Here is a 15523-nt window from a genome sequence, read left to right on the forward strand (position 1 = left end):
CTTTAATTTTAATCCCGGATTTGGGGGTTTAAAAAAAAAAAAAAAAAAAAAGAGAATTGGCATTTTTTAAATCCAAGAAAACCAGGATCCCTGGTCATTATCTATAACTAGTCTCTCTTCCTCCAAAGTGTTGTGCCAATGAAGCATTTTTACCTTAGCAGCCAGTGTAAAGTCTAAAGATATATAAAACTCTATCTTAAGGGACATAAAGTTAGGGATCTTAAACGTTACAGCATTTTTTGAATATGCCACTGTTATCGAATTAGCTGAGGCAGTGAATTCCAGACTCACTTGGGAAATTACAACTCTTACCTGGAGTACATATTCCCGTGCACGTTCAACATCTCCTGGCAAACTGAATCTCCTCATTATCATAGCATTAATTTCTGGAAACTAAGCAAAGAACATAGGTAGCTGGCATCTCTTCCATGTATAGTTTTCTCTTCACTATTTCACTAGTTACAACTACATTAATAAGTTAAAAGGGGTGATAAATATACAGTAGCTGTCCCCTGCTTCCCCTCTTCAACTGCCTTAAAAGAAGCACATCAGAAAGTCGGACTGGGTGGGGGAGTCTTTGCCAATCTTTATTTCTCTTACTGAATTTGGGGGCTGTTTTATACTGCAGGCTGCAGTGTAGCACAGGTCCCCATGTTAACCAACCTGGTAATAATGTAGTCTGTATTGAATGCTGGTGCTGTGGCTAACTTACCCTGTGCTGAGCTCTGGGTTGTAGCTAGACTGCTCCCAATACCCAGGCTACCTATTGTGGGTACCTGCTTTGTGCTATACTGCAACATAAACCAAACCTCTTCCCACCAAACCAGTGAGGATACTTTAAGATATTTAATTATGGGAGAAGTGTCCATTTGTCTAAAGTAGCTGACGAACAAGATGTCCAAGTGGTTTTACTTTCACACAATGGTAATGTTCTATCTTGATTCCTTGATTCCTAGAGCTAGCTGGACACAGGAAATTAAAACAAAAACACTTCTCCCATTTGCCGTGGACCTAGAATTGGACCAAGATCATTTCCCTCACTGTTCTGTATTTGATCTGCCTGACTGGCAAGCCAAATAAAGTTAGTTATTTGGGCAAATCACTGTCCTCAGGCAGAAAGCGAGTTCTTTACTTCCTTCAGATGTCATGCTGGAAGGCCCTCAGCATCAGTGTGCATCTTACAAAAGAGGATTATGAAATGAAATTGCTCTTTTCTATGTGGGGCAGTTAAGATCAAGCCAAATTTTAAATTTGTTTTATATACTTACAGGGTTCTGGTTTCATTGTACTGCCTTCAATATTTTGAGCCAGGGAAAACTTGTATTGGGAAATGGTAGCCTTTCAGGGATATGATTCCAAGCTTCTTAGCATATGATATCTTAATTATAATTTTCATATTATCTTCCCGTCTTAGGTTATTTCTGACACCATAGATTATGCACATGCTTTGGCTTTTTAAAGAACATAGATTATGCAAAGCTATTCTTAGCTATTATGTGCAGATTTAAAGGGTAACGTATAAATATTTGGAAAGAGTGCTTACATTTGTTCTAAAGTAGCTTTATGAGAGAGACTGAAAGATGCTAAGAATGTTTAAAATACAACTACTTAAAAATATGGAGAGTTTAATAAGAAGCAGGAATTATACCAGGTAAACAATCAAACATCTTCTCCGTAGCTCTCAAGTGTTAAATAACCTGTAACTGCATTTGAGGGAGTGTGACCTGGACATTATTTGTACAAAACAATCAACATTTCTACAAGTCAAGGTAATTCACAGAAAAAAAAAGTTACTAATAGCTGCAACTGGAAAGTCAGAGGCTACTCCAAAATCATTTACCATTTATAAGGTATGAGGAAAAGGTACCATTCATAATGCTTTTATAATGTTACCATTTATAAAAGCATCTTCAACAGCCAGAAATGGTAAGCTGGACAAAACGGTAGGGCAAGAGAAGCAGATGTTTTATTTCCTTTGGGAAAAAGTATTGCATTTAGCAAAAGATAGTTTGAAAGGTGTTAATTGTGCAGTATTTTCAATATGTCTCGAGTTATTCTTCTGTTGAGTGCAAATGGAGACACCTCTTGCTGGAAGCACAAGTAGTGTCTACTAGGGCTGTGCGAGGTTTCAGTTGCTGATTCGATTTGGCGGAGACTTACCCGATTTGGTGGCTGAATCTCCAAATCTGAATCAGATCAGGAGACCCTTTAATCTCTCCAAATCGAATCAGAACCCTCAGAATCGACTGAGAGAGATTCAAAAAGATATGACGATTGGAACGTAGACAAAGTTTTAAATGTTTTTTCTACATACCTCTAGGTAGCAGTCAGCTCGTGAGTGCTGCGATGCTGGGGCTCATGGAGTATCCCACAGAAGCCTGGAGGGTCTCCCCAGTGCACTCAGCAGCAGACCCAGAAGTGGACCAGAAGTACTTCCCTCCAGCTTGGCAACTTCTGCCTCCTGGGTCTGGGGGAGCACCTGGGGTCCCCCCCACACCTGATCACTGAGCTGTGGGGGGGCCCTCCAGTGCGCTCAGCGGTGGACCCGGAAGTGGACCGAAAGTACTTCTGGTCCACTTCTGGGTTCGCTGATAAGCACGTGGGGGCCCTCCCGCGTTCCTGTGGGATGTTCCCCCCCGCCCCACCATCTCAGTGTTCACGAGCCGCACCTGGTACCGCAAGGTATATAGAAAAAACATCTAAAGCTGTTTCCATGGCCGAATCGCTGATTCTCTGAATCAGCATCAAATCTTCAGATTCGGATTCAACCGAATCGAATCAGGGACAGTGATCCGAATCAACTAATTGAATCACTGTCTCTGATTCAAATTGAATACGGCCCATTTTGCACACCCCCAGTGTCTACCATTAAGTTATATAAACAAACTGAGCATATCACTTAAATCTGTAGCATCTCTTTACTAGCTTCTTCCAATGTGTCCTGTAGAAGGACAGCTTGATTAAGCATTGGCAATTTCCTTTCATCATCAAGATTTAAAGGCTGTCACAATGTTAAATGTTCTACAAAGGAAAAATGTGAGGTTCTTAGTTTAAAATAAATGAAAAAACCCTAAAGACATTACATTAATTTTTCCCTGCTATTTTATCTTACTATTAATAATTAGGGTCTGGCCTACCTTAGGAAACCTGTGAAATTAAGACTTAGAAATCAAACTAAAAGCCAATAATTGAGAAGAACAAACTCCACTCCTTCAAGCTTTTCTTATCCATAATTTTATCTTATCTCACCATGTAAAGTAAACTATCTCCTTCAGTTTCTTCTACTAGTAACCTAGCTGGACTGGTGAAAGTGGCTAGTGGCACTAACTCACAACCAAAACCTGATGAAATCCCTCAGTTGTAAAACAGGTGATTTCAGAATGGAAGCTTATTAAAATGACAGCATTAACAGTACTAGGTGACTATTTATCTCGGCATGAAAAACAGGACCTGCCTTGACCATAGCTGCTTGTTGAAGTTTTCATAATGTTCCACCTACAGTGCAGTCAGATGATCTTTTTAATGGGGAATATTGTTACTAACCAATGAACAAGTCTGACTGCTGAGAATAATGTAACCTGATTTATTCATCACAGCAAATTAACTCAATGGGAACTAAATTGTTGACTTCAGTTAGAAGGAACTGAGGGTAGTAATCAATCTATATGGACATATGCCACAACAATCCCTACTCATCTACTCACTTTCTAAATTAAGTTTTAAAAAGTTCAATACATTAAAAAACAAGATTACTCAAAAGCTTGCTGCTGGTCTTGAACTGCCTCTTCTTGGGTGGTATCATGTCTTCTTGTTCTATGTGGTGTCACTTCTATGCTCTTTATTGTCAAATACTAGGTCACACTTGGACAATATGCAAATATAAATAATACAGTAATAATTTCATTCAGTTCTAGACTAGAGTTATCAGCACTCTGCAGGCTAAACAACCTCATGTTCTTTTAAGAGTCGTATGCAAAATGTGTATTTCTCTACTTGCTAGTATTCAGTTCTTTTGTATCCTCTTTACGTATTTATTGCTGTTCCTTTTTTAGTAGCTCAGCTTTATATCCTTCTCCCTTTTTCCCTAGAAAATGCTGAGCACAGATGATTAACTGCAGTAGGGGCCAACTTTTTGGCAAGTGTGCCACAAGTTAAGCCCTGCGCCCTCCCTGACTGCCATACCAATCCCCTTTCCCTGCTGGTCTGTTCCTGCCTTTCTGCCTTGTGTTGCCTGCTTCCTCCGCAGCCTGCAGCTTGCCCCACACCTGCAGGCTGCCCACCCCTGATTAACTGGATCTTACTGGATTTGAATGAGTCTTCATGAATCCCGTGGCACATGCCATTAAAACTGAAACTTGTATAGTGTGTAAGGTCTTGCTCTCAGAGCCAACTCAGCCTCCCTTTTTTTTCTTAAGTGGTCATTGTCTTCTCGTCTGGTCTCAAAGAAGCTCTTTTGCTATACTCTCCCTTGTGTGTATATGCATATCCATCTTGTTCTCACTTAGGACAGAACAATCCCATGCACCTGTACGGGCTGGGAACCAAGCTAAGCAGCAGCTCTGCAGAAAAGCACTTGGGGGTTACAGTGGACAAGAAGCTGAACATGAGCCAACTGTGTACCCTTGTTGCCAAAGCGGCTAGCAGCATCCTGAGCTGCATTAGTAGAAGCATTGCTGGCAGATCAAGGGAAGTGATTATTCCCCTCTATTTGGCCTCGTCTGGAGTACTGTGTCCAGTTTTGGGCCCCTTACCACAGAAAGGATGTGAACAAGTTGGGGAGAGTCCAGCAGAGGGCAATGAAAATAAGAGGCTGGGGCATAGACTTCTGAGAGGCTGAAGGAATTGGGCTTATTTAGCCTGAAGAAAAAACTGAGAGGAGATTTGATAGCAGCCTTCAATTACCCAAAATGTGGTTCCAGCGAGGATGGAGCTAGACTGTCCTCAGTGGTGGCAAATGACAGAACAAGGTGCAATGGTTTCAAGTTGCAGCAAGGGAAGCTTAGGTTAGATACAAGGAAAAACTCTCAAAAGGACAGTAATAAAGCCCTGGAACAGGCTACCCAGAAGGAATGTGGAATCTTCATCTTTGGAGGTTTTTAGGACCCACATAGACAAAGCCTTGGCTGGGATGATATAGTTGGGGATAATCATGGTTTGAGCCAGGGGCTGGACCAAGGTCCCTTCTAACCCTAATATTCTATGATTCTTTCCTCCCTCCCCAGAAGAGTTTAAATACACCTAATGAAGGCCTGTGTTATTACAGGTAGATAGAAAACTTTCTTATGTGCTTTATCACCTATGACATACCTTCTGCCCTGGTGAAATCAGGAACTAAATCACTGGTTTCATTTGGAACTGATAGTGCTCAGTCTCTCTATATGGACAGATGCCTCTGTATGGAACATACCTTTTGCCCTGGTAAAATCAGCATTGTGGTAATCAGCAATTGATGCTTTTGGTTTGAGTTATTGACTGCAGTGAACAAATGTGCAGACTTCCAGTGTATAACTCTTCAAACTTTCTGCCCAGTCATTCCCAGACTCCTTCCTAACTTATAGGGGTTAAGGAAGGCTGCATGGCCAACAGCTGCTTTCACTTTTTCTATTGTGCAGATAAACCCATAACATACACAGGATACTTGCAAAACAGGAAAAAAAATACTGCTCTACTCTTAAAAGGTGCAATAGTAATTATAACACATACCATTCCCTTTTATAATGCATTCTGCGAGGGGTTCTTAATGTGCTTTACAATCACTATTTAAGTAATGGGCCTCCTGCAAGGGCTGGAAGGCAGGCTCCTCATCTGAATGGTATTTTATGAACATTTCCAGACACAATTTTCTGCTAAATTTTCCAGAATTATTTTTCAGCATTTCTGCATTACAAAGAAATGCCATGATATCAAAGGTACTTTGTTTCAAGTTTCCTAACAACTGGAAAATGTCATTTGAAATAACAATTTTGACTTCATTAGCAATAGCAAGTGAAAATAAAGTTAATGTCTCAGGTTATCACCACTAAAAGAGCAGAAGACAGGAGTACCTGTTTCTTTTTCAGTTAAATTACTTTCCAAGACAAAAGTTGCAAGCTTACTTGTGTGACTACAGTTTCTCCATTAAAATCAGTCAGTTATTTTTCCATATAAATAGCAGAGAAACTTTTAAAACTTTTAAGAAATAGGAAAGTGTGATCAGAAAGCCAGCAACCATCAGGAAAAGTCACGGACAGATAAAGTATCTAAAACTGCTAGACTCATTACTGACTAGATTTTTAGTTGACGGTGTCCCTCTTAGTCAGAAATGGGATTTAGTTTTTGATCTCTACCTGTCGGCAAGCAAATAAAACTGGGCCTGTGGCCAATCCAAGCTTGAGATCTGCTGCTGTTGGCTTCCCCATTTGGTCAGCACACGATGTAAAATCCAGCACATCGTCTATTAGCTGAATAAAAACATACATACAGGTTAATTTAAACACACTAAAAAGGCCATATAGATGTATTTTAATTGTTACATCTACTTAGAATAGGATTTAAATAAATGGATTGCAGGAATCCAGTTTGGTTTCAAATATGGTTGTAAGAAGCATGCATTTTAGACTCTCCATTAGTTCAGCAGAAGCAAAGGAGGGAGTATGTTACCTGAAAAGCTATGCCAACATTTTTTCCATACTGATATGCAATCTCATGAATTTTTGGATCAGGGCAGCCCAGAATGGAAACCTGGAAAGAAGAATAGAAAAAAAAGGTTCTACTTAACATTCATTTTCAATATACCTGATTGTATTTGAGATGTAGCAAGCATGTAGACAGTAAATGTCTGGGAAGAGAAAAGCCACATCAGCAACATTCCTGAGTATTTATTCTTGTATATGCATATACAGCTACACAAATAATCTAAAGTCATTAGAAAATAAGACCCAAAAGAAATGCAGCATTAAAAATATATTAAATTCTTAGCCAGTGATTCTGTCTCTCTAGACTTACAGCACCCTTCAGAAAGTCCCAGTTCATAGCTTTCACTTGTTTCTTGACTACAGAAAAATGCCGAAGCAATTCCTCTGTTGCAAAGCACTCAAGGACCACAACCACAACAAATGAGAATATTTTTTTACAACATGGATTCCTATTTGAAATCTTTCAGCTTATCTTGTGAATCACATGTAGGTGTTTGCACACCTAAGAGTGCTAATACTGTATGGCACCCTTGAAAAGATCTAATAGCACCTCAAGGTACCATGGCATCCTGTCCGAGAATCAGTGCACCAGACCAAAGCAACACTTATGAACAAACAATAAGGAAGCCTAAAGCAGGAGAAGTATTGGAGCTGCAGCTGCAATAAGGGAAGTGGTTCTCTGGTTAAGAGTATAAAGGCAACCCCCCCCCCCCAACCTAACAGACAAACTCTTAGTAGAATACCATATAGTATTTCTGAAGGGACAGAAAAATGAACTACGTTGCTATAACACCTTTGTGTTCATCAACTCTGTATTAATTAAAGAGAAAGTACTTGTTTGAAACTTGATAGTGGGGTGTGCCAAAGTGTAAGACTGAATAAATCCTGCTAAAATGTTGTACATTTGCTTAGAGACTGACTGGTGCCACTTGGTAGTCTAATTATTTCCAGGTCAATAAAGCAACTAAGGAGAGAAATCCATCCTACCTTCCTATAGGGAGACTAAAACTGCTGTGACTTAAAGCGGAAGAGAGAGAAGTAGAGACAGTTCAGAGACATTCTAACTGGTCTTGCATTTTCACTCTTACAATGGGATCAGAGGAGAGTATAAGAATGTATGTGCCACACTGGGCCAGACCAATGGTCCATCTAGCCCAGTATCCTGTCTTCACCAGTGGCACAAGTGGATGCTATAGAGGGAGAGCATTGAACTGTCTCTCTCTAGAGCAGAAGCAGGCAAAATACAGCCTGGGATGGTTGCCCAGGGCACTGACCTCCTCACCGAGCCCCAGCTGAAAAACCCACAGCTGGCGGTGCTGGAGATGGAGGTGCCCTAGGTGCACCACAGGATGATCCTGGCCCACATCACTCGTGTTGGAGCCCTGGACTATGCTAGGCAGGGCAGAGCCCTGGACTATGCTAGGCAGGGCAGGGTGGATCCCTCTGCACTGGCCCAGCACATGGAGCTGCCCAGGCTGTATGCTCCCTGCTGCATACTCCAGGAGGTAAAGGCTGCTCTGTCACCCACTGCCCTCGCCTACATTGACCAGGTCCTGCGACAGGGCAGTCCCTGCCCCCAGTGTCCCTAGAGCTCATTGTGGGGCCTCTGCTTTGGCAGGCCCCACAGTCCTCCCTGCCCCACCACCTCTGCAGGCTGGGGGACACCAAACTGGTCCACTTCCGAACAGCCCACCACCTCCAGTGCTACATGCTCATGCTCTGCAGTTCATCACCATGTCCTCATGTCTTGCCCTGACAACAAATGGTGGGATATGCTAGCTGAGGGCAGGGGAAGGGTCCTTGGTGGACTAGCTTGTATTTCACCTTGATCCCATGAGCTACTGGGGACCTTAGTTGGCGGCTCCTCCACGGGGCCGTCTCCATGGGTGTATGTTGCACGCTTTATGGACACCTTCAACATCTGCCTTTTGACCCCAGAGGGAGACTCTGGCACACAGCTGCCTCAAGTGCACCAGGTTGCAGCCCCTCTTCTGCCTCCGCCAGAACCTGCTGCTGAGGTTGTCTGCACTTCTCCCTGCACCTTTTCTTTTACGGACTCCCTGTCCATTGCCCCACCAAGTCTTGAGACCTCCGGGTCAACCTCCTCACAGCTTTGGCCAAACTGGCCATCTATAAGGCCAGAAAGGAGGTTCTGGCTTGAAGGACCCCGGGTGAGTGTGGGGCTGCTTTCCTGGCACTGCTCCACTCATGTATCCAGATGGAGTCTCACTGATTGGCATCCACAGGCTCCCTCGACTCCTTCAGGGGGCAGTGAGCGTTGGGCCACTGTGCTCTGTTCAGTGTCCTCGTCCGATGACCTAGTTATTAATCTATAGCCCTACTCCTGTTTCTGCTTTCTTTTATTATTGTCCCAAGCAATTAGTTGGTATGTCTCCAGTGGCCTCCCTTAGTAAGGAAGGCTTATAGTTTTTCTGTGATGGGCTAAGGCCCATGACATCAAGGCATATCAAATAGGCCTGTCTTCAACAGTGGTAGAAGTTGACGCTACAGAGGTAGAGCATTGAACTGGATATCTCAAGAGCAGAGACAAGCAAAACACAGCCTGTGGGCCAGATCTGGCCTGCCAGGCCATTTGATCCAGCCCGTGAGACCCCTCTAAAACGTAGACAATTATTACCCAACAAGGCACCGGTGACAGGAGCTGTTGGCTGCAGGACCTGCCAGCCGCAGCACCAAGCAACTCTGGCTCTGGTTACGGCATGACCAACTCCAATCCCAACCTGACCTGCCCTGCCATGCCCCCACCCCCAGGCTAGCAGAGGTCTTCTCTCGTGGCCTGTGGCTGTTCCCCATCCTCCCTCCGTTTGAGAGTGGAAATTCAGGTAAGAATGGGCTGGGAGGGGCGGACTGCCAGCAATGGCCCCACTCTGTTTGCGGGACTCTGGCTCCATGCCTCCATATGCCACTCCTAGCTACAGGTTCCAGGAACCCCACATGGAGGCATGGAACTGGCCCAGTCTGATGGTGTGGGACTTCCCATGGCTGCTGGCACTAGCATGCCCCCTGGCCAGGCTGGCTCCGTGCTGTGCCATGTGGGTCCCAGCTATGCAGCTGAAACCACGTTCTGCTGGTCCCATGCCGCACCATGTAGGTTCAAGTGTCACATGGAATCATTTGCCAGAGCCAGGCCAGACTGGCTCCGTGCTACATGTGGGTCCTGGCCCTGCAGCTAGGAACTGTGTGCTCCCAAGGCAGGCCGGCTCCATGTGCCGCATGGGTCCGGGCTGCACGCTGTAGCTGGGACAGGACCCACGTGGTACAGCATAGCGCTGGCCTGGTAGAACGTGGTTCCTGGCTGCAAGGCCAGGACCCACATGGCATAGCAGAAAGCCAGCCCCACCTGCCCCACCCTGGCTGTGGTGCACAGTTCCCAGCTGCAAGGTCTGAACCCACATAGTATGGCACAGAGCCAGGCCAACCTGGCCAGTCCCATCCCAGTAGCACGTAGTTTCCAGCTGCAAGGCTGGGACCTGCACAGTGTGGCATGGGGCTAGCCCGGTCTGGCCCTGGAGAATGCAGTTTCAGCTGCGTGGCTGGGACTAACAGAACTGGAGCTGCACTGTACCAGGATGGGCCAGGCTGGCGGCCATGCCATATGGGTCCTGGCCTTGCAGCCAGGAACTGTGTGCTGAAGCCGGGACAGGATGGATGGGGCTGGCTCCTCACCTTCCACTATACCCCCAATATACCCAGACCCTCCACACACAACTCCCACCATAACCCCCTCAACCCATTCCCACACCCACACACACATACCAACACCCTCCCATCCTCTCCACCATACCCCCAAACACACCCACTCCCTCACAGTCAACACACTCCCACCCCCCACCCTAAATGCACATCCCAGACCCGCTTTCCAACCACACAGCTCCCACATACACCTTGTACCTCCCCAATATACAAGAGTAAGAAAGTATTTTGAGCAATTATGCAATTGCCTCTAGATACACTATACAAACGCACATAAATCGGGACAAAATATTTTAAAAAATTACATTAAAATAAGTTATAGTAGATGTTTGCTTTTTTTAGTCTATGATTTGTTTGTTTTTTTCTAGTTTGAAGATGGTAAAGTCCCCTCCCAAAAGAAATAGTTCTGGGGCAAGGGGAGGGACTTCTGGCAGCAAAGGTCAGGGATGGGACTTCCGGTTCCAAGACGGCGACCGGGGGAGGGGCACTTGAGGCCCTTAGCAGCTCACCAAAAACTCGTCCAGCGGCCCTCCAGCCAAAATAATTGCCCAACCCTACTCTAGAGTAATCTATCCTCTATTCATTAAACTCCCTGGCAGCCACCACTATTGGTTTAGAGATGCCAGAGGAAACATCTCCAACCATTCTGTTAAACAGTCACTAATAAATCTTATAAGAACATAGAAACAGACTGAAAGCACCGAATATTAAGAACAAAAGTTTCCTTCCTAGAAGACATGAAGCCTATTGCAGGATCATTAACGCACACAGAATTTAGAAGCCTTAACAGGGAAGCACAAAGATGCAAAGAGAAACTGTGTACAGTTACTTCCAATAAATTATTCAAGCATATTACTGAAGAATATCTCCAAATATGGTGCAAATAATGTTTGAAGCAAAGAGAAAAGAACTTCTCACACTATAATTTCTAACAATGTGACAGTAGTCCCCTCCCCCAAAATCTTTCTAGAAATCTAAAAAGACATATGAGAATCTAGGTACCTTTCTGATTGCTACACAATGCCTCATATTATCTCACTCTCGAAAAGGGGAGGATATGCAAAAGAGCATTCTGCTACTTCATTTGACTTCACCAGGCAACATTCTGGAGACAATCGAAGGGTTGGGGAAATAGAGTAAACACGGGATTTAAATGAGAAACAGCTCAAAGCATCAAAGAATCACCCAGTCTTTTATCCTCTTTCAAGACTTGTCATTTTAAGATGGCAAACTCTTCAGGGTGAGCATTAGGTCTTTTCATGCGTCTCTGTACAATGCTTAGCCAACTGTGGTTGCTTTTGCAATACAAATAAAATAAGATCAGTATGGCATGAGAAACTTATGCCTCCTGACATTTTAATAACAGGTTTTGTCGACTGTTGTTTTTATTTTGGTAATTTAAATGGTTACTAGTAAAAATTCTTCCTAAATTGGTTATAGTCAAGGCTGTAATATCATTTTAACTTTTCTACTGAGCTTGTGTTGATGATTTATATTGCATTCAGCTCTAGGTGAATTCTGTGTATTATTTTACTATTTAGAATTAGTACTTCAAGGTTCATTTACCATGTTGTATGTTAATCTTTCGTCCATTGGAAATAGGCTACCAAAAGGAAATTAGGAATTACCTTTATATGAATAAGGGGATTTATCAAACAGTCTGTAATTGTGCCTGATGCAGTGGTAGCTCTATCAGAGGGGTGGGCAAAATGTGGCCCGGGGGCTGGATGCGGCCCACCAGGCCATTCTATCAGGCCTGCAGGGCCCCTAAAAAATTTAGAAAATTAATATTAATCTGCCCTGGGATGCCTGTTATGTGGCCCTCGATGGCTTGCTGAAACTCAGTAAGTGGCCCTCTGCCCAAAATAATTGCCTGCCCCTGCTCTATTACCTTGCACTTGTAACTGGACTTTACAATTTATTGCTAATGCACTTACCACGACATGGACCCCCACCCCCTCCCAATCAGGTGTTATTAGTCTCTGACAGACCAAAAAGGGTTTAACCTTTTTAGGGCCATGCAGAAACATAACAATTGTGCATGTACCCGAGACAATGAAAATGTAAACATTAAATCTAGAGCCAATGATAACATGCAAAGGTGTAGAGTACTCAGTTCAATCACGCTTCCTAGGGCAGACCCATCTATCCAGAGATAGCCCTAATGCAGCCATGGGATTGAAGACAAGTGCAGCAATTGCTGTGTGCAGATCAACTTGGGGGTTCACGCCCAAGTTGGTGAAAAACTGAAGCCCCCGTGAGATGCAACAGGAATCTGTGATGTACCTTTCAGGTCATTTTGATAAAGAAATGTAAGAAGAATCCTTCTTTTGAAAAGTGTCTTCTGCAGAACGTACATTTTTACAGATGTTAAGAATTTCAGCGATAGCAGGAAGAACAGGTAGAGTCAGAGGAGCTGTTATTTCTGACTTCACTTTTGACAGCTGGAAATTCCACTCCTGCTTTATTGTTATGAACTCCTGAACAGAAGTGCTCTGCTCTCTGATTCTCTTTGAAAAATGCCTTTGAGTAACTGAGTCTTCAGTGACCCTCAGGGTCATTTGCCAATATTTACTGTTGTATAGATTACTTTGGCTATAGCTCTAGCATGTCTCCACCATCCTGTTAACTGAGAACTAGACTGTGACACCTTTAACTCCTTGACTGTCTGTTCTGGTGATAAAAACGTATCTGCTTATCTCAGAAACATCCTGGATCTAATGCAGTGATGTCTGTTATTTTGGAAATACAGGAGATTGCCAATATTGTTACAGGAAGAGAATATCCATGCCCTGCTTAGGCACTTTTCCAGAAATGTAACAGCACTTTCTCTAGGGTATCATAAAGTGCAGACTTCTAAGAGCCTGTTACCATTAGTTTCTGCCATTTTTTTCAGCCAATATTTTTACCTTATTTTTATATGCTACCAGAAACCATTTGTGTTTTTTCCAACTACTGACACCAGAGCAGAATTGGCTCAAACCTCATGCTAACATATATCATACTTTGATATTCCCAAACATCCAAAATATCTTTTTAGGTTTGCCCTTGAGAAAGATGTGAAATCATCTTCATCCCTGACTGAAATGTAAATGGATTCACTTCGAAGCCAGAGTTGACGATGCCAACAATCATTCTATACACTATAATAAACCAACCTCCTCTTAAACCTATCAGCTCTCCTTAGGTAACCAAAATTGTCAAAATCAGGCATACCACAGGAAATTTCTGCTACAACAAACAGGAATGCTTTTAACCCTTAAGATTTTGCATGAGTAGACCGCATGCTGAAGCACTGAATTTTGGAATGAGACATGAACTCTCTCTCACTCCAGTGGCTAAAATTTCCATATTCACCCAAATCCAAACCAACTTTGAATTTAAGACAGCCCTCTGATAATTAGATTCTATACATGGAAAATTACAGATGTATTATAAATATGTTATACTTTTCCATCTATAGAATCTAATCATCAGATGGCTGTCTTAAATTTGTGTCCCCTACCACTGCAGCAGGGAAAGCTGTGGGACAGCAGGTAGGGATGTGAAAGGTTAAATGATTAATCATATAACTTATTAGTGCAGTGATAACGGGCTAGCTTACTGGTTATCCTTTAGCTCCGGAAGGGCACAATCCGGTAGGCAAGGGAGAAAAGGAAGCTGTACAGTGCCTGAGCAGGAACCAGAAGGCAGCAGGGCAGGCAGAAGGGAGGGAGGGAAGAGGAGGGGAACAGAGAGGGGACTAGTACCCATAGCCAGCTAGCAGCCTAATGATTATCAATTAAGCAACTAGCTGCTGGTTCACAGGTGCTCCCTCTCTGCCAGCACAGGGCTTCCAGTGGGCTCTGTTGTTTGGCTGGGGTTGCCTCCCCTCAGTCAAAGGGCTCTGGAAGCAGCTCCCAGCAGCTGCTGTCATTGGTTAAGCGTTTAACCAATGTAATTAGAGAAGGTTAAACAAATACTTTTGAAAACAATAGTTACATCCCTAACAGCACGTAGCTAGACCCCTGTCCCTTGCCCCACCTGGTCCCTGCTTCCCCTTCCCTCTTCCCCAGTTCCCCATATGTAGCAGCTTCAGTCTGGGGCATGAACACATGGTGACTCCGGTGCTGGCCCTGGCTAGCCATAGCTCCAGCCCTGACCAGATAGCTGTGGCTGTGGCTCTGCATGGGCTGGGGCCAGAGCTGGAGCTGCAGATGCAGCAGTTCCCCTGCTACTGTGCTGTCTTCCCTGTGTTCCCCCTGTTGGGCACCCTGCTGCATAGGGCTGGAGCGAAAACTGGAGCTGAAACAGCCCTGCCCCAGGCTGGTACTCAAATTTAAGACAAGAATCCCCTTACGTTGACTGGAGGAAAAAAAACCCTCATCTTGGATTTGAGTAAGTATAGTACTGTTCAATACCAAAAACTTCCACTTATGAGCTAAAAGCTTGATGTGGCTGTATTCAGTCAAAATTCCCACTGAAGGATCTGAACGTTTATGGGAAAAGTCTAAATCATAGCACATTGCTATTCATATCAATTATCCAGTTCCTGGTGTCAGTTCCTACATGAAAATACATCTGAATCCCTGTTGGTGGGGTGAATTCCTTCTAAAATACAAGATCTCAGTGAAATGCAAGTCATTGAATGGCTGTTTTCATAAAAGTTAACAATAATAGTTCTTTAGAAATGCTGCAAATATCGCAGATACAGGTTATACACATTAAAAAACTGTATTAAGTTCAGAATGTAGTTTTGGTTTTAAGCCTAACAATAAGTTACATAACCTAATAGAGTTTTATTATCACATTTACATTTTCAGTTGTATCCATTACAAGAATGGGAGCCAATAGGAAACATTTCTGGAACTAAGACTTAATGTTAGCCAGCATAATAGTTTAATCCTTTTAAAATTTTTTCTTCATACTGAGGAGTCTCTCATTTAACAAATTATGGAACCAACTGGCATGAACGACTGGTACCTCCCGTGACTGGGGGTGGGTGGGGGGGGCACTGTGTTGGTGAGCAGTGTGCGGGGACTGCCTGCAGCCACCTGTGGTGGTGTTGGTGGCAACAAGCAGGGACCGCCCACAGATGCTGCCAGCTGCGTCAGCGGTGAGGAGGGGGTGGGTGCGAGTGGCAGCCACCCACAGAA

General features: G+C 43.7%; 1 protein-coding gene across 2 annotated transcripts in view; it reads right to left on the bottom strand.

The window, feature by feature from the left end:
• The window catches only part of PDSS1 (decaprenyl diphosphate synthase subunit 1), a 52177-nt gene that overhangs the window by 7738 nt on the left and 28916 nt on the right, over positions 1-15523 (bottom strand). For both annotated transcript variants that reach the window (XM_019508268.1, XM_019508269.1), the window contains 3 exons: positions 6640-6720; positions 6327-6440; positions 313-393 (listed from right to left, as the gene is read on the bottom strand). In XM_019508268.1, the coding sequence (XP_019363813.1) occupies positions 313-393; positions 6327-6440; positions 6640-6720 (276 nt within the window). The remainder of the gene's footprint in view (positions 1-312; positions 394-6326; positions 6441-6639; positions 6721-15523) is intronic.

The sequence above is a fragment of the Gavialis gangeticus genome, unplaced genomic scaffold, assembly GCF_001723915.1.
Source record: "Gavialis gangeticus isolate Ggan-Ray unplaced genomic scaffold, GavGan_comp1, whole genome shotgun sequence".
Lineage (NCBI taxonomy): Eukaryota > Metazoa > Chordata > Crocodylia > Gavialidae > Gavialis > Gavialis gangeticus.